Raw genomic sequence first — 19,979 nt, forward strand, 5'->3', positions numbered from 1 at the left:
TTCTTGGCCTACAAGGCCTTAGAGCCTTGGAATTTTAGATTTGAAGAATTACTGTAAAAGAGAGGCAAATTCTCTCTTTATCCTTAAGATTTTCTTTAATGGGAATTAAAAACTTACTCACAAGGGTAAGTTTGGGCATTTCCAGCCCATTTTATACTTCATCTTTGTCTTTCGTGTAGCTTTGTCTCTTGTGTTTTCTGAATGAAAAAATTCTTTAACTGTTAGCAGTCTTTAAATATGGATCATCTTCCTAAATTTTGGATCTATTTAATAGTAAACAATTTTCATAGAATTTTATTTCTAAAGTAGTTTTATTTCATGCAAACTTGGTAAAAGTATCTTTTTTTTTTTTTTTTTTTGGTGATTTTGTTTTAGCCTAATAAAGATGTTTTGGAACAAATGGAAAGATGGTAAGAGCTTAAAATTATTTTTGATATTTTAATGACTCATTTCTGCCAAGTCTGAGATAACAGAATGATTAACTATATTAATGTAAATTCTTAAAATTTTCTTTATACATCATAAAGGGAAGAGAGTGATGTACTGTTGATTGCTTTGGCATTACATTAGGTTTGTGAGAGTCATGTATGGCCATGATTTACTTGTTTAAGCTAGCATGTAAGCATGTATTACTTGAATACATTTTATTTATTGGTAAAGAGAAAGAACCCTTGGACCAGGATTGAAGGTCATCAGAAACCTTTTTAGAATTGAAAGTTTATAAAGAATGATGGGCATAAGAGTTAATCCATGTCAAATATTTATTTAGAAAGCATGTCATTTTCCTTGAAATGTAGTTCATACATGTGTTTTCAATTTATTATTTCAGTATTCAAGAGAAAGATGAGAAGTTGAAGACTGTAGAAGAATTACTCGAAACTGGACTTATTCAGGTGGCCACGAAAGAGGAAGAGCTGAATGTAAAGCATATTGTATATTTGTTTTACCTGTGATTATTCAGTGACATGAAGAGTTTTTGCTGTAACGTGTAATATTTTTCCCATAGCTTTTAGTTACCCACATTTTATGAATTTATATGATGTTCTTTTTTCATTAAATTTAAGATTTTATTATAAATAGAAAAATGTGTGCTTGACTGTAGCATTTACTGTCTTAATGAGGTAGATACTGTTGTTATGGTTTGTAGTGCTTCCCCCCATGCCCGAATTATAACCAAATAGTAACTAGTTATAATAGTAACTAGTAGAGTTGATAAGTTCATGAAGTAGTGTTAGAGACCAGAGAAATGAGAAAATGAAGTTCCATTTTATGGTTATCATTAGCTTTGCCTGAGCGTGTGCTAGGTTGCTTCAGTCGTGTCCGACTCTTTGCAACCCCATGGACTGTAAGCCCACCAGGCTCTTCTGTCCTTGGGATTCTCCAGGCAAGAATACTGGAGTGGGTTGCCATGTCCTCCTCCAGGGGATCTTCCTCACCCAGGGATCGAACCCACATCTCTTAGGTCTCCTGCATTGGCAGATGGGTTCTTTACCTCTAGCACCACTTGGGATGCCCCATCGTTAGCCTTAAGTAACTTAATTTGAATAGGATTGCTGGAAGAAATAGGGTAAACAGTGTATTTGATTTTAAGGCGAGAAGTGACATGACAAGTGGTATACTTTGTGGTTTTCAGGTTGTGGAAACATAAGTAGAAGTACTTGAGAGGATAATCAAATTAAAACTCTATTTGGCTGGCTCTGGAAGTTATAGAATTGTAGACATGTAGAGCAACTGAGATTTCTGGGCCTTCAGAAAGGAAAAGAAGCAGCTAGAGAAAAATAAGAAGCTACTATATTTTGAAGCTAGTTGTTTTTTCAGAAAATTAAAATATGTTGTACTTATGTGTCTTTGAAAAAGGCAATAAGAACAGAAAATTCATCTTTGACAAAAGAAGTTCAAGATTTAAAGGCCAAGCAAAATGATCAGGTAATATATTAAGTGGATCCTGTAACTGTTCTCTTTTAAACATTGGGCATACCTGTTATCAAGTACAGTAGCAAATCTTGTTTGTTCCTCCCTTCTCCAACATGGCATTTGTCATTTGTAGTTTTAATCTGTGATTGATTGGTGACTTGATTGTGAGTAATAGGAGCTGCAGTTTAGTAAACGCTGACTTTATGGCAGACACTGGATAGAGTACTCTAGATAGCATGTCCTTGCTCATTACTATAATGATAGATGGTTTTGAATATATGTATGTAAAGTAAAAATTCTAAATAATAGTATAAGAGGTTACCTATCTTCTCCTTATATGGTTAGGATCATTGAGTTAATAATTTTAATATTTATACATTTATTTTTCTTTTGACCTATACTTATCATAAGTAGCTTTAAAGCTCCTTACTTTCAAAGTGCTTTTCATTTTCATAATTCTGACATTTAAAAAAATCTGGAAAGAATTAATTCCCATGTTTATTTTTCACAGATTTTGGTATAGTAGAAAATTTAATTTAAAAAATAACAAATTTTTCTATTTATGACCCATTTATGTTTTGAGCATATTACTAAGTAGGATACCCTCCTATTTCTAGGTTTCCTTTGCATCTCTAGTTGAAGAGCTTAAGAAAGTGTAAGTAATGACATTATTAAGCTGGTCTTTTTTGCTCCATTTTCTTCCTGCTCATAAGTCTTACTTTATTGTGCAATTGAGGTGGCTAGGATTTTTTCATTGTTGGAATAAGGCAACTTAGCTGTGCTTTCCCAGTGCAATTTGTGATTGTTAAAAATCAATTTCCATGATGGACTCCCATTTATGAACTTAGAGTATCGAATTGTTAATTTTGTTTAAGCAGTAAGAACTATTAATGAACAGGTTATATTGAATAGAGGTCAGTTTTTATATGTGTTGTTTTCTTGACGTGTCTGTAACGTTTAATGCTATAATTGCATATAAGTTCTGCTATAGCTTTCAGAGCTCTCTAGAAGCCTATATTGTTGAGAGGAACTTAGTTCTTCCCCGTATTCTTTGGAATACAAATCTTACATTCCCTTTGCTCTTTTGAAGCTTGTCACCAGCTTCTTGTGTGAATAGACTTCAACCATCTAGTAGTTCCTGCTTAATTCTTTTTTTTTTTTTTTTTAATTAGTTGGAGGCTAATTACTTCACAACATTTCAGTGGGTTTTGTCATACATTGATATGAATCAGCCATAGATTTACACGTATTCCCCATCCCGATCCCCCCTCCCACCTCCCTCTCCACCCGATTCCTCTGGGTCTTCCCAGTGCACCAGGCCCGAGCACTTGTCTCATGCATCCCACCTGGGCTGGTGATCTGTTTCACCATAGATAATATACATGCTGTTCTTTTGAAATATCCCACCCTCACATTCTCCCACAGAGTTCAAAAGTCTGTTCTGTATTTCTGTGTCTCTTTTTCTGTTTTGCATATAGGGTTATCGTTACCATCTTTCTAAATTCCATATATATGTGTTAGTATGCTGTAATGTTCTTTATCTTTCTGGCTTACTTCACTCTGTATAAGGGCTCCAGTTTCATCCATCTCATTAGAACTGGTTCAAATGAATTCTTTTTAATGGCTGAGTAATATTCCATGGTGTATATGTACCACAGCTTCCTTATCCATTCATCTGCTGATGGGCATCTAGGTTGCTTCCATGTCCTGGCTATTATAAACAGTGCTGCGATGAACATTGGGGTGCACGTGTCTCTTTCAGATCTGGTTTCCTCAGTGTGTATGCCCAGAAGTGGGATTGCTGGGTCATATGGCAGTTCTATTTCCAGTTTTTTAAGAAATCTCCACACTGTTTTCCATAGCGGCTGTACTAGTTTGCATTCCCACCAACAGTGTAAGAGGGTTCCCTTTTCTCCACACCCTCTCCAGCATTTATTGCTTGTAGACTTTTGGATAGCAGCCATCCTGACTGGCGTGTAATGGTACCTCATTGTGGTTTTGATTTGCATTTCTCTAATAATGAGTGATGTTGAGCATCTTTTCATGTGTTTGTTAGCCATCTGTATGTCTTCTTTGGAGAAATGTCTGTTTAGTTCTCTGGCCCATTTTTTGATTGGGTCATTTATTTTTCTGGAATTGAGCTGCAGGAGTTGCTTGTATATTTTTGAGATTAATCCTTTGTCTGTTTCTTCATTTGCTATTATTTTCTCCCAATCTGAGGGCTGTCTTTTCACCTTACTTATAGTTTCCTTTGTAGTGCAAAAGCTTTTAAGTTTCATTAGATCCCATTTGTTTAGTTTTGCTTTTATTTCCAATATTCTGGGAGGTGGGTCATGGAGGATCTTGCTGTGATTTATGTCGGAGAGTGTTTTGCCTATGTTCTCCTCTAGGAGTTTTATAGTTTCTGGTCTTACATTTAGATCTTTAATCCATTTTGAGTTTATTTTTGTGTATGGTGTTAGAAAGTGTTGTAGTTTCATTCTTTTACAAGTGGTTGACCAGTTTTCCCAGCACCACTTGTTAAAGAGGTTGTCTTTTTTCCATTGTATATCCTTGCCTCCTTTGTCAAAGATAAGGTGTCCATAGGTTCGTGGATTTATCTCTGGGCTTTCTATTCTGTTCCATTGATCTATATTTCTGTCTTTGTGCCAGTACCATACTGTCTTGATGACTGTGGCTTTGTAGTAGAGTCTGAAGTCAGGCAGGTTGATTCCTCCAGTTCCATTCTTCTTTCAGAGCTCTCTAGAAGCCTATATTGTTGAGAGGAACTTAGTTCTCCCCCGTATTCTTTGGAATACAAATCTTACATTCCCTTTGCTCTTTTGAAGCTTGTCACCAGCTTCTTGTGTGAATAGACTTCAACCATCTAGTAGTTACTGCTTAATTCTTGTTTAGGAAGAACTCTTAAGTGTTTTTTCCTGGCTTCAAGTTGCTCTTTTACTTAAAACGGGGAGAATTGATTTGGTGAACTTGTTCATGATTTGGTGCTGTTTTTATATCTTAGTGGTGGGTCTTGATGATTTCTCTCCACGTTTAACACTGCATTTCCTTATCTAAGGATCCATGAAAAAGATGGAAAGATCAAGTCTGTGGAAGAGCTTTTGGAAGCTGAACTTCTCAAAGTTGCTAATAAGGAGAAAACTATTCAGGTATTCAGAGAGATAAAACCTATGTTTTGTTTTTTTGTTTATCAACTTTAGTGAATACCATTTAATTTCATGTGTTTGTCTGTACATTGCATTTTATGTCAATTTCTATGTTTCCATTGTCCAATCTTGTTTGTTTTGTCATTGTCAAGGATTTGAAACAGGAAATAGAGGCTCTAAAAGAAGAAATAGGAAATATCCAGCTTGAAAAGGCTCAACAGGTAAAAATCCCAGAGCCATAGCATGACAGATTTATTAGTGTATATGTATTTATGAACTATTTGGTTTTTTTCTTGTTACTCAGAAAAATACTTTTTAGTAGTGTGTTGTAAGTATGTTGGGTTTTGTGCTTATTATTTTTGCCTGATTTGAGAAAATGTTCTTAATATTTGAATCAACATACCTTTTAATTGTTAAAGTTCTTTTTCTGGGAATTTTTCTGTAGTATTGTTTATTTTAGTTTGCCAACTTAACAAAACACTTTGGTAAACTTATTTTTTAAAATGCATGTTCCAAAATATTTTTAATATATGTATTACTCAACCTTTGCCTATAGAATAAAGTACAGATTTCATAGGGGTATTTCAGAGGAAGATGTGGTTACTGGAAATAAATGTGTGGTTTTGGTGAATTTAATCTGATAAGGTTTCATTGAAAGAAATATTGAGATTGCATGGAAGAGATGATTCATACATTCATCCAACAGATTAATTTAGAAATGTTTATTCAGTTCCTCCTACTTATCAAAGTATTATTTGTTGGAGATAATGTGTTGAATGAAATAAAGTATGAGGAAATGATTAAACTCCTAGCAGAGATTGAGAATTCAGAAAGTCCCCTCCTGAGGAGCTGATACTTAAGCCGAGATCTGAAGGGATTGTGAGAAGACAGTGGGGAATAAAAAATCCTATTGTATTGTGTATGATAAAAAGAGGAGATTAAAGGAGAGTATAAAGAATACTCCAGTATTATTATCTGGGGAATCCCCATGGACAGGGGCCTGGTGGGCTACAATACATGGGGTTGCAAAGAGTTGGACATGGCTGAGAGACTAAGCACACACATAAAGTACTGTTGAGTAGTTGGCCTTGAAGACCAGGAGGGAAAAGTGCTCTGACCTTGTAGGGAGGTATGTGGACAGTTAATATTCTAATTTTCACAATTTTAGGTTTTAGAAGTATCACTTTCCTTAGACTTACCATTCGTAACTGTATTCCTTGTCTCTTCTCCCCCTATCCCCCTTTTTAAAATTTTTTACTCTTACTGTCATCAGAGGCAGGAGAGGGTGAAATCAAGTCATCTCATTTTGACATGAATAATTCAACCAAGATCTTTGTGATTTGAAATGTACATATTTTAAGGTTTATCATAAAGCCTAGTAAAATAAACTGAAAGAAAATGAGTTACTGTTTTTCTGCTTCTTTGCATTTCAGTTATCTATCACTTCTCAAGTTCAGGAACTTCAGAACTTGTAAGTATCATCTTCCTCACTTCGCTTTAATATTTCTTTTCCACAAGTTAAATATAAAATTATAATGAAAATCCTAACTCCTTTTTATTTGATTTCAAGTAATATTTTAAAGAATATCAAATTATATCTTAAAGGCCTCAAGGTCTTAAATTTTTCATTAGACGTTAATCTACAGGTTTACCGATGGGAGTGGGGACACAGTGGAAGTCTTATTTTTCTGGTTTATAATCTAAACATGACCTTAAACTGATGTGTTACTCTATGTTCATTTTAATAGTCACTGTGAAACTGGTTATATATTTCATACCCAAACTAGTTGTAATAAGCTGAATTTGCCGGTATTGACTTAAACAGTGTGTTAATGGGTGGGAATAGAGCTGCTTCTCAGTTTGATGTCTTATATGCCCTTATACATAAAATATTTATTTTTTAGCTTATTTAATCAATTTGGGTTATGAGTGTAATCTGAAATATACTTTTCCAGTCTCCAGTACTTTTACTTTGTTGAGTCTTGAGTCATGTAACATTTGCATTGATAGTTCTGTTAACTTACTGTTAGATTAAGAGGGAAGGAGGAGCAGATGAATAGCATGAAGACCGCTTTAGAAGAGAAGGAGAAAGACCTCGACGACAGAGGGAGACGGCTACAGGTGAGAAGGTAAAAACGAAAGGTAACACGCTTTTTTATGTTTCAATGTCAGTTTTATTCAGACTTATTCTTTTTCAGGATCTTCAGGAAGAAAACGAATCTTTAAAAACTCATGTTCAGGAATTTGCGCAGCATAAGTTTCAAGAGGTATAGTATAAACAGATTGCCAGCATATTTTATAAAAAGCGAGGAATCTCTATTTTACTGTACTAGAAAATAAAGAAGTTAATATATTCTCCTGAGTTTGTTTTTGCCATAAAAATTACTGTGGTATCGTAGTTTTATTGTTGTTGATAAAATAAAATTAACTTTTATTCCTGTCAAATCTGTTACTGGCTCTTTTGTCAACCTGAGTCTAAAAGCATTTCCTCTCCTTACTTTTTCAGATGGACTCTCATTCTCACCTTTAAGTGTCTGTTGTTTAATTGGTGTATTAATCTGTAATCCTTTAACAAGTGGATATTAAAAATTAAAGAAAATTCATTCTTTGTTCTATGAATGGCTCAATCTTAAATCTACCACAGATAATTGTGTTTTTATTTTATTGGTGACTGTTTCTATAATATGTTGTAGAACCTGATCTTTTTGACGTTAGAATTAAAAATGTGAAATCTGTTTCTTAGGCTTGTTCTGCATCACAATTTGAAGAACTTCAGATTGTGTAAGTATACTTTTAGTCAGCATTTTAAAGAAGAAATTTTCAATATTTTCTTGAATGTCCTTGAATATTATGATGAGTTTCTTCTAAGTCTTTAACTTTCTTGTTAAGTAGGAATTATAATCCAAGGGTAAATAAATCTCTATTTGGTGTAATAAAACAGAGACCTTTCAAGTGCTTTCAGATACCTGAAGACTGTCCTTTCCAAACTCTTCAAATGCATTCTCTAAAGTACTCTTTCTGTTAATATGGACTGGTTTTAAGTTCTCTCTCTCTCTCGTTTTGAATGAAGTATGTAATTATTGTAAAGAGAGGTTAAATTTATTTAAAATTAAAATCATTTTTATTACTTGAAAGATGAATATCTCTGAATTAACCAGAAGATAATCTTAGCCGTAATCTTGATAGTGAATATGGACTCTTTCTATAAAAGTAACTTGCTCTTTGGGGAAAGTAGTATCTTTTGTCATGTCAATCATATTGTGCCAAATAGTAAAAATATTCAATCTAATGAGCATGGGCTTCCCAGGTGGCGCTAGTGGTAAAGAAACCCACCTGCCAAGGCAGGAGACAAGAAGAGATGTGGATTCGCTCTCTGGGTCAGGTAGATCCCCTGGAGGAGGAAACAGGAACCTACCCCAGTATTGCCTGGAGAATCTTATGGACAGAGGAGCCTGGCAGGCTACAGTCCATAGGGTCGCAAAGAGTCGGACATGACTGAAGTGACTTAGCATGCACCTATCATACATGCAATGAGCATAGGAAGTATTATTCTGTTCATCTTATCCTGTGAAGTCTGTTCTCTTAAATTGGTCTAAGTGGTAAAAAGTATATCTGGACTTAATCTTTTTGGCCTTCTATTAATTACTTTTAAGAGATTTTTGCTTAGATATGATCTTTTCATTCTTTATTGTTGTTTAAGAAGTGGCTCTTTGAAGCTGTTATCTTTAAAGAAGTAAAACATTGAAGATATTTGTTAAGTCATTATCTTCATGGAGAAAAAGGGGATGTCTCTATTTGTGGCACTAGTGTTGCTCATTTGTACAACTGTGTATCTTGTGGGCTTCTGTAACTGTCAAGGTGCTTTTGTATCATTTGCAAATAGAAAGCTGAGAGACATGTTTGAGGCCTGTTGTTAGCAGTCTGGTGGTGGTGGTTTAGTCGCTATGTCATGTCCGACTCTTGAGACCTCTTGGACTGTAGCCTGCCAGGCTCCTCTGTCCATGGAGATTCTCCAGGCAAGAATACTGGAGTGGATTGCCATTTCCTTCTCCAGGGGATTTTCCCAACCCAGGAATCGAACCCAGATCTTCTCATTGCAGGCAGATTCCTTACCGACTGAGCTACAAGGGAAGCCCTCTTAGTGGTATATAGATCATTAAAGTATGATTTTAGATTTGTTTCTACCTCACATTAAAAAATTAATGCAATATTTGGGGGAGCACTTTTAGGTTTACAGAGAAAATTGAGAGAGCAGTACAGAGAATTTCTGTATACCCTCCCCTTCATTTCTTATTTACATCTTATATTAGTGTGGTAATTTGTTACAATTCATGAGTGGAGTCAGTATATTGTTTTGACTGTCCATAGTATCCATTAGGGTTCCGTTTTGTGTTGTACATTCTGTAGGTTTTTGACTAATGTATGATGTATCTATCATTATAGAATCACAAAAGAAAAAGTTTATTGTCCTAAAATTCTATGCTCCTCCAATTCACCTAACTAAATATAACATCTTTGTAAAAATTCTAGGTTGAAAGAAAAGGAAAATGAAATGAAGAGATTAGAAACTGTGCTAAAAGAGAGGGAGAGTGATCTTTCCAACAAAACAAAGCTGTTACAGGTAAATATGTTTACTTAAAATTATCATGTGAGTTAATAAGTTATCATGTACTGTCTTTGCATGTTTGAAAACAATTTTAACTACTAAAGAAGAAGATAGAATACAAAATGACATTCCCTCCCACCCAGATCCTGGGTCTCATTCCTCAGATAACTACTATCACTTGTTTATGTATCTTTTGAGTAAGTGCCCATGCATAAAATGTGTGTGTGTTTAAATATACTGTATTTTTAATTATACACACTTTTGTATTTTGCTCCTCTGCTCACCCAATTAATAATCTTTTTGAGATATTTCCACATAAGCACATTTTTATCTTAATGTTTAATGATGTTGTTAAATTTTTTGTATGATTGTATTACTATTTACAATCATACAGTCTTAGTTTATGAATACCTAGATTAGAGTTGTGTTTCCTGTTAAAACAATTATATGGTGAGTATCCTTAACACACACACCTTCTGTACTTACAGTACCATGCTAAGTTGCTTCAGTTGTGTCTGACTCTTTGCTACCCTTGGGACTGTAGCCCACCAAGGCTCCTGTGTCCCTGGGATCTCCCAGGCAAGAACACTAGAGTGAATTGCCATTTCCTTCTTCAGGTGGTCTCCCTGACCCAGGGATTGAACCCGTGTCTCTTAGGCCTCCTGCATTGGCAGGCTGGTTCTTACACAGTACTGTATCTGTATTTAAAATTCCTGCAAGTGAACTTTTGGGTGAAAGTTTTATGCAGAGGGTTTTTTCCCTTCTTGAAAGTGATAGTTAAAATAGAAAATATTATCACGTCAGCTTCATGTAGTTAGTATTGAAAGTCCTTATAGAGCTTTGTTTTGAAGTGATAGATTTTAGATGCCTGCATTGTCTCATGCATGTATGTGAAAGTTGGACCAGAAAGAAGGCTGAGTGTCGAAGAAGTAATGCTTTTGAACTGTGGTGCTGGAGAAGATTCTTGAGAGTCCCTTGTACTGCAAGGAGATCCAACCAGTCAATCCTAAAGGAAATCAGTCCTGAATATTCATTTGAAGGACTGATGCTGAAGCTCCAATAGTTAGGCCACCTGATGTGAGGAGCTGACACATTGGAAAAGACCCTGATGCTGGGAAAGATTGAAGGCAGGAGGAGAAGGGGATGACAGATGATGAGATGGTTGAATGGCGTCACTAATTCAATGGACATGAGTTTGAACAAACTTGGAGATCGTGAAGGACAGGGAGGCCTGGCGTGCTGCAGTCCACGGGTTGCAAAGAGTCGGACACGACTGAGCGGCTGAACAGCAACAACATTGTCTCACATACTTGTTTTCACATTTTCTGCTCCAAGGGTTGGTTCTGACACATTCCCTTTTGTTCCCTAGTAGATTCATTTAAGATTTTGTCAGATAATGCTAAATTGCCCTCCCAAGTGTTTTTACTAATTAACACTCTGTGATAGACTGAATTACAACTCAACAACTAAATTACACTCAGTTGAACAACTGAACTACAACAACTAAATTACATTCTCCAACAGAGAGCCATTCATTTTCATCCTCATCAATACTGATGAAGATGAAAGATTTGATATTCTGTTTGGAAGACTGTTAGATTATTTTAATTTACATTTGCTAGTGAGAGAAGTAGGGCTCCCCAGGTGGGCTCATTGGTAAAGAATCCTCCTGCCAGTGCAGGAGATGTCGGTTCAATCCCTGGAGAAGGAAATGGCTACCCACTCCAGTATTCTTGCCTGGGAAATCCCATGGACAGAGAGCCTGGTAGGCTACAGTCCATAGGGTTACAAAAGAGTTGGCTATGGATGCTACCAGTGACTTAGTGACTAAACAAGAATGAGAGAAGTTAAGCACTCCTCATTTGTATATGAGTATTTGTAAATGAGTTTCCTAATTTCCTCCTCTTCGTTGACTTTTTTTTTAAACTAATTTAGTAAGATCCTTTTTACATAATAAGAGAAATTAGCCTTCTGTCATATGTGTGGCAATTTAAGTTTTTCTTTTGACTTCCTTTGTCCCCCCCCACCTTAGAAGTTTAAAACTTTTATGTACTCAGATATAAGTAATTTTCTGAGTTTGAAGTTTTGAAATTTATCTCTCCTATGATCATAAGAATGTTTTCACATGTTTTCTTCTAATACTGTTTATAATTTATTTATTTTTGCTTAGATGTTTTATTCACATGTAATTTAAGTTATGAGATTAGCATTTCAACCTTAAAAAAAGAAAAGACAAGCTACATTTTTAAGTAATCTGTTATTACTTTACTGCAGTGGTTCTCCCCCCTCCCTGCCTCACCCTTGCCCCAGTATTTGGAGACATTTTTGGTTGTCACAGCTGGGAGAGTGGTGCTGTTGCGTCTAGTGGATGGAGACTATGGATACTGCTGAACATCCTGCAGTATGTAGGACAGCCCCCAACACAAAGACATATCCAGTCCAAAATTTCAGTAGAACTTGCCCTACTGATTTGAGGTATCACCCTGTAGTAAATTCCTACAGGTGTTTGGGTTTGTTTCTGGATTTCTTCCATTGAGACATACTCACTCCCCAGATAGTACAGAATAATTTAATTATTCCAATTTTATGCATGTGTGTGTGCTAAGTTGCCTCAGTAGCATCTGACTCTTTGTGACCCTATGGACTGTAGCCCGCCAGGCTCCTCTGTCCATGGGATTCTCCAGGCAAGAATACTAGAGTGGGTTGCCATGTCCTTGGGCCTCCAAGGGATCTTCCCCACCCAGGGATCAAACCTGCTTCTCATATGCCTCCTGCATTGGCAGGCAGGCTCTTTACCACTCTTGCCATCTGGGAAGCCCTATTCTAATTTTATAAAGTGTTTTAATATAGGGCTTATTATACCGTTTGAAAATCTTTATTATTTTAGAATTTCTCTGGCTTGTATGATATGTTTTAAAGTTTATATTGAAAATAAAAATTTCTGTATTCATGTTTAATTTTTGTTTACATAGGAAGTACAAGATGAAAACAAATTGTTTAAGTCCCAAATTGAGGAGCTTAAGCAACAAAACTACCAACAGGTAGGTTCTGTTAGATGCTTTGCCTTTTATTTATGTGGTAAAAATTTTATGACTCATGATGTTTGCCTTTTCATTGTTTTGTTTATTTATAACTGTTTATCAAATTTCCTAAAATATAAAGCAGTTTGTTATGTCATAGCCAAGATATGATAATCTATAGTTTATAAAGTATCCACAATATTACTATATATATATTCCAGCTCTGTTTTGTATCTGTGTGTCTATGTTTTCAGATCCTTTAGAATGCTTTCCTTAGCAAGTCAGATAAAATCCTTTAGAGGTCAGTTTAAAACTGTGTGTATGCCTTAATTCTTCCCCTTTTCTCAGAACATCTACAATTGGAGAGAAACTAAGAAATGTGTAATATCTAAGTAATAATTTACCACTATTCAAAATACTTTTTCAAAGTATAATTCTGCCTGGTAAAAATATGATGTATATGTTTTTTTAATTGTTGCCAAAATAGTCTTTAAATTAATTTATCTTATGTATGTATATGGATAAACTGGAAACTATTTTGAAGGACAAAAGAATTAGCATCCTTGTCAACAAGAAGTTTATAGCAGTTTAGTTTGGGAGATTATAGTCATCAAGCTTAAATACTGTATATGAAGGGCTATATACATAATATGTAAATATTATGTAAAAGTTTTTACATGCAAATTACCTAACCTTTCCTTCATTAATGGTTTTTGGAAACTTAACATAGTCAAATATGAATTGTGCATTATGAAAATTTAAATTAACTCAGTGCTTTGCACTTGATAGGAAACTGATATATATTTAAGTGAAAAGTTTAAGACTATAGTGACAATGAAGGTTTGATTTAACACTCAATACATTTTATAAATGTGTACATGTTTTTATTAAAATTACTTTTTGATGGCATATCAATTATGCTATAGTTTTACCTTTGGTGTTGCCTTAATTTATGTCTGAGAAGAGTTTTAATTATTTGCAGTCTTCTGGAAAGCTTTGTTTTAAAGTAACATTGAACTCTTTTAATAGGCATCTTCTTTTCCCCCTCATGAAGAACTGTTAAAAGGGTAAGTAATAATCTTTATTCACAATTTGAAAAGTGGTAATTTTTATTACTAAATAGTTCTCAGATAAGCAATTTAATGTAATTGCAAATGCTCCCCTACTTTTTACAGTTCTATTTGGATTTCTTGGATAGTAGATCAAAGAGCTTAGCTATGCCTTTGGCTGAGCTAATGTACCTTTTATGGTATTAAATATTTGGGTTTCTTTGAACATTTTGTTGAGCGTGATACTGGTTTTTCAGGCATTCAGAAAATATCTAATCACATATAGCTATACTTTGAAGCCTTTACTAATTTACCTTAAATTATCTCACTTATTCTACTGATACCATTATGGAATTGAACCATGCAAACTTTGGTTTAGCTTCTGCATTAAAAAAGCAAATCTTGTAATCTTTATGGTTGCTCTCTTTTAAGGAGTTTTTTTGTTTTTGTTTTTTTTAACTGAAGCATTTTTATTGTGGGTCTGTATTTTTCTCTAAGAGGCTGTATTTAAGGTCATTTCAGATAAGTTGGTATGCTTCAACATGTTAAATGTCAGCCACATTAAGTATATTCAGTGAAATATCTATATGTTCTTCCATCTTGACTTGTTTACAAAGTTGGTGGTTTACAAAGTTACTAGTTTAGAATTATTTACTGTTAAATTGGGTCTTAAGATTGACTATGTAAAGCAAGGGTCAGCAAACAAACTTCTTTTTAATAAATGGCCTGATAGTGGATATTTTAGGCTTTGTGGGCCACATAGTTTCATACTCTTTTTTTCCTTTATTCCCCACAATTCTTTAAAAACATAAAATCAGCTCTTGGCTTGAAGTTCATACAAAACCAGACTGTGGGTCTTGCCTAGAACTCTAGTTTGCGAACCCCTTATATAGAGCCTTATTCTTAGGGAAGAGGTATTTGTAATTTAATTTTCTACCCTAGCTACTTCTCAGCTATAACAGAATCAAAGTATAAATCTTTGCCATTTCTTTCTGCATTTCTGGGAAGTAACTAAGTCATTTGACAGAACCAAAATAACATGAATCCTAAGACTGTTACGAAAGTGAAATGAGAACACCTACCTTACGTTAATGTCATACTTTTATTGTGGGTTAGCCACTGAAAGTCATAATGATTTCATTACCTTCTGAAAAAAAATTTAAGGGAGTGCACCTACATCACTTTTTACTCTTGTGAAAATAGTTACTTCACTGCCGTAGTTAAAAATAGAAGTAACTACAAGTATAGCAGTTCATGTATTCATGAACTGTTTCTTAGGGGATGATTTCTTTTTAGCATAAATGTCAACATATACTGTAAAGTTTTATTTATTTCTGAAAATAAGAATTCATTCTGAAAATAAATTTTCTGTGGTAACTGTAATTAAGCCTAAAGAGTTTGCCTAGGTTACTGTGTTTTTCAAAGCATCACCTACTTGCTGTTTTTATTTTGTAGTAACTAATATTATGTTCACTGTTTACCTAAAATACTGTTATATAAATCCATTTTCTGGTTTAGAATTTCAGAAAGAGATAAGGAAATAACTGATCTCCAGAATGAGTTACATTCTTTGAAGGATGCTGTTGAACACCAGAGGAAGAAAAATAATGTAAGCAAGTCTTTACCAGAATAAAGCTTATTATTATTTCACTGAAATCCATGGATTAGAATTCTTTTAATCTACTTTTAGTTTAAATTTCTTAATCTTTGTAGGAAAGTACTGTTTTGTGTGTAGGTTTTTTGAGAAGATTATTGGGGAAATCACTTTATTAGAGAGTAGATTTTTTTTTAATGAATAAGTGAAAAGTCCATTTTGTACACATCTGAATATTTAAATATTCGAGTTAGAATTATTATAGCTTCAGCTTAAAAAGAAACCTATAGTTTACTTTCTGTTGAACCTTTACTGGAAAATTATTCTTTCAGCTCATTATCTTAAAGGCTTTTCTTTTTTTGACTGGGCTAGCCTTTTTGTAAACTATAAGAGTAATGCCAGAATTCAGACTTAGTATTTTCAATAATTATATGTCTTTTGAAGTCTCTGGCACTTCCCTTTTTAAACTGAGAGGCGTTTTCAAATTTTGGTGATTAAGCATGTTAGAGGCCTCACAATCTGAATACATTTAGGTTAGAATGGATGGGATAGTGCCCTGAGAAATATTGACAAATAGTAAATTTAGATAAGTTTCTTAAAGTCTCTCTGATCAGAAGACGACAGCCTTAAGTAGAATACAAGCATTCTTGCTAGATGAAAAATTTTTGCACACACAAGTTTCATTGTTAAGACTTGAGCAAAGTTAGAAATGTTATTGAAATCTAAGCTGGTATTTTCTAATGAAATTTGATTTTTCAAAGTTTGCTTTAATTTGTTAATTTAACAAGTTGACATGTTTCTGCTCCCCTGAGTTTGTCAAAATTAGGTATGTGAATTGCCCTTTGTGTGTTTGTAACGTTACTAATAGCATTGCTTGGCCAGAAAACCAGAGATGAATTTGCCAGTATTACTGTTAACATCCTAGCTGTGTTTTATGATGGGAATTGTAAGATAAGGATGGCATAGTAATGCCAGTTTAACGCAGCAGCAGCAGCAGTGCTGGAGGCATTGCAGAGTGTGAAAAGAGCCGGGACACTGGAGGCCAGCAGATCGTGACGTCAGTCCGTTCTAGTTCTGCCTTCTCATTTGCTTTGTACACGTGATCATGTTTATTAACTTACCTGAGCTGTGGTTTTGCCATCTATAGAATGGGAATACGTACCTCTTCTGGTTGTTATGAGGATTAATGAAAATTTATGTGAAGTGCCAGGTACAGTGTTGGACACACAAGTAAGCATTCAATACATAGTGGTTATTGGCTTTTTAGTTTTTGTTTTTAATCTTTTTAGATTTCTAAATCTGAAGAAAGACTGAAATATAGCAGATTGTCCTTATTAATATTTGCTAATGAAATGCTGTTAAAATAGATCTTTCAGAGCGCAGCTTCTTTCTCTTACAAAAGAATGGGTTTTATAGCTTTCTAGCCTCCCTGTTTGCCTTGATCAAGTAGCTTGTGCAATTCCTGTCAGGTGGTTTTTTGGTATGCACATTTAACCATGCCAGGAAAGATAGAGAAATACAGTGAATTCCTATGTCATTCCCAGGTAGACTTGAAATGTGTTAAATCAATAAAACATATTTAGAGGAAAAATTGTTATGCTGCAGTGGAAAGTCCCATGAATGATGTGGGTCCTGTTTAAAAGTCATAGTTAAAGCCTTTATAATACTTGTGTATTTGTTCTGTCCTTAATCCTTTGATATTCGATGTACCTGAAATTATATTTGTAATCTTGGTTTCTGTGCTTACTTTTGAATGCTTTCTTCTTTGTCTTGTGTGCATAGTAATTACTTTAAAGCTGGCGTATTTGGTGTGTATACTAAAACATGGGAAGTGGGCATCTTTATTTTCTCATTCAAACTTCTAAACATTGCTTTTTATTTTTTTGCTAATATACATATTTTCCCATTGAAATAATTTTGCCGTAACCAGCATTTAAATGCAGTGCAAAATACTGATGAAGCAAAAAGCAAAAATATTTCAATAATGGATAAACTGAAATCATTTTTTCTAAAAATGATTAGGACCTTCGGGAGAAAAACTGGGAAGCAATGGAAGCATTGGCATCAACTGAAAAATTGCTGCAGGACAAAGTGAACAAGACTTCCAAGGTTGTAATGCTAACTCCTAGAAACAATCCACTGAACAGAGAAAATCTGCAGCTTGTCTTAAAATCTGACTAAAGCATTTAATTTTACTGCAATTTAAATATAAAATCTCCTTATCATCCATATTTATCACCTCTGCCATCTCTGCTTTTTTCATCTACTCCTTGAAGCTTTAATTTTGGGCATGCTGTTTTGTTGTGATTACCTGATTTTTTGAGCTTTGGTGATTACTGCTTTAAGCTTAAGAGTCTCAGGAGACCTGTGCTACCCATGTAAGCTCTTGTCAGACAGAGTGTACCTCTTGGGTTGGTTAAGAGAACTTGGTGCAAACTGAGCCAAAAAAAGTCTAGTCTCATTAACAAACACACACCCAGTGGACTCTCCTAGATTCTCTGAGGCATACCAAGATGACTCAGACAAGGTGGAAAACGATGAAAGTCTTCAGAAGTACAAGGAAGGCATCGATTTTGGGTGTGTTATTGGGCATGGTCCCTTAGAAGCGATGAAATTAAACTAGGTTTTTAAGCAGCTGGACGATAATGATGCATGTATGTTTAGTATACAGTATTAGTATAAGGGATAATTCTCTTAACTGGAGTATATAAAGTACTCCTGAAACGTATATCCTCCCTCTGTCTTACAGATAATTAAGAATTCTCCCTGAATTCAAGTTGTTCCATGGATTTAAAGATTTGTAATCAATTAGAATTGAGAAATTGAATTTAAAGATTGAGAGAAATAAATGGGGCGGTTTCAAGAATTTTGAAAATTCCTACCAAGAATAAACTTGGAACAGAATTGTTGAGTTTTTGTTATGGGTTAAAGTTCATTCTGTTATTCAATTCAGCATTCTAGAACTATCAATATTTTGTGTGCTAAGGTAATACGTTGAATTTTAAATGTAAGTCTTTATGGCATTTGAAGGACTTTTTTAAAAAAAAGCAGAGTAGAATTGTAATAAAAATTTTAACCAAATATATGTTTGTAGTTATATTTCCTTTAGTGTGATGGGTATGTGTTTAGTTACATACTTACTCATCAGACCCTAATTTTCACTAAAACCTTGATTTGAGACAGCTAGCAAATATTGGGACCAGAGAAATCTAGACCAGAGAATAGAAAAATCTAGGCCAGCTTGGACATTATTGTTTCATTGTCAGTGGCTGCAGTCAGCTCTGTCAGCAGTAGGGGCTCTGTATAGTTTCTGATTGTTTCTATAACTTTGGTTTTCACTGTTAAGATCTCCGAGTTAGCTTTTATTTTGCTAATGAGGCTGGTTATCTACAAAGTGCTAAACTCTTAATATCATGCTATTCCTATAAGAAGTTATATACCACTTGACATTCTTGCATGTTATGATTCCAAAAGAAAACTAGAATTTGTTTCACCATGTGTTTGGTGATGAATAGAAGAATTTATCTATGTTTCAAACCTCATCACCAAATGCATGATGGTCTCTTGCATGGCTAATGATCTATAGAGCATAGACTTTATACTCTTTCTCTGTTTTAATGTGTATATTTAGACAGCCCTGAGATAGCATAGGTATAAAGTGATACTGATTAACCTATAGACTACAAGTTGTACTGTAAGGAGTAAATATGTTCTTGAGGAGCCACTGTAAATGACAGGTTCACATGAAAGACATTTCACACATATTACACTTGATAAAAATAGTAAGGAAATTGTAATAGTAGGGAAATAATGATAATGATGCAATCTTCAGTTATATCTTTTCCAGATTTTAAGGTGGAATGGAAATTGCTATTCACAACCAAACTACTATGTCAAATGAAAACTTTTTACTTAACTTGTTGGTTTACCTTTGTTCTTGTTAGTTACAAATTAGACATCTATTTCCTTTAGTTAGATTATTCTTCCCTTGGGGAATTTTCAAAAAGTTTTCTGTCTCACAGTCTCTCTTCCTAACTGATTTTCTTTAGAGGTTGCACCACTGCTTCTATGCTTCGTTGCTCAGTCATGTCTGACTCTTTGTGACTCCATGGACTGTAGCCCGCCACTCCTCTGTCCATGGGATTTTTCAGGCAAGAATACTGGAGTGGGTTGCCATTTCCTTCTCCAGAGCATCTTCCAGACCTAGGGATCAAACCCCTGTCTCCTGTGTTTCTTGCACTGCAGATGGATTCTTCATCTGCTGAGCTATCAGGGAAGCCCACCACTTCTATGGTCAGATGATAAAAATGAGCTCTTGATTGTTTCTGAATTAGCTGTTAATCATTTTCCTTAAATGAATGTACCTTATTTTATGCAGTTAGATGGGTATATTTCTGAAAAATAGTGGGCTTTATTGAGTTATTGGAAATATTCCATTAAAACTCATTGAATTGTTGAAAATACTCTATTAAATATTCCATTTTTAAAATCCTGCCATTAATCTGAGTAAAGTAACAGCATTTTATATGTACAGAATATGATTAATCTCTAGCTTCTTATTGCGTAACTTTAGATTTTTTATACCATTTTATACCATTCTCAAAATGAAGTGTGTGCATCTTAAATCTGTAATAGATCTTAAATCTGTAA

General features: G+C 34.5%; 1 protein-coding gene across 5 annotated transcripts in view; it reads left to right on the forward strand.

The window, feature by feature from the left end:
• Positions 1-19,979, forward strand: part of KTN1 (kinectin 1) — a 112,284-nt gene that overhangs the window by 70,264 nt on the left and 22,041 nt on the right. For 3 of the 5 annotated variants that reach the window (XM_043472164.1, XM_043472163.1, XM_043472165.1), the window contains 15 exons: positions 376-410; positions 830-920; positions 1,858-1,926; positions 2,532-2,569; positions 4,973-5,063; positions 5,213-5,281; positions 6,494-6,531; positions 7,091-7,181; positions 7,259-7,327; positions 7,804-7,841; positions 9,591-9,681; positions 12,639-12,707; positions 13,716-13,753; positions 15,254-15,344; positions 17,352-17,438. In XM_043472164.1, the coding sequence (XP_043328099.1) occupies positions 376-410; positions 830-920; positions 1,858-1,926; positions 2,532-2,569; positions 4,973-5,063; positions 5,213-5,281; positions 6,494-6,531; positions 7,091-7,181; positions 7,259-7,327; positions 7,804-7,841; positions 9,591-9,681; positions 12,639-12,707; positions 13,716-13,753; positions 15,254-15,344; positions 17,352-17,438 (1,005 nt within the window). The remainder of the gene's footprint in view (positions 1-375; positions 411-829; positions 921-1,857; positions 1,927-2,531; positions 2,570-4,972; positions 5,064-5,212; positions 5,282-6,493; positions 6,532-7,090; positions 7,182-7,258; positions 7,328-7,803; positions 7,842-9,590; positions 9,682-12,638; positions 12,708-13,715; positions 13,754-15,253; positions 15,345-17,351; positions 17,439-19,979) is intronic. The other 2 variants (XM_043472166.1, XM_043472167.1) reach the window with 1 other exon arrangement.

Source organism: Cervus canadensis, chromosome 6 (genome assembly GCF_019320065.1).
Source record: "Cervus canadensis isolate Bull #8, Minnesota chromosome 6, ASM1932006v1, whole genome shotgun sequence".
NCBI classification, from domain to species: Eukaryota; Metazoa; Chordata; class Mammalia; order Artiodactyla; family Cervidae; genus Cervus; species Cervus canadensis.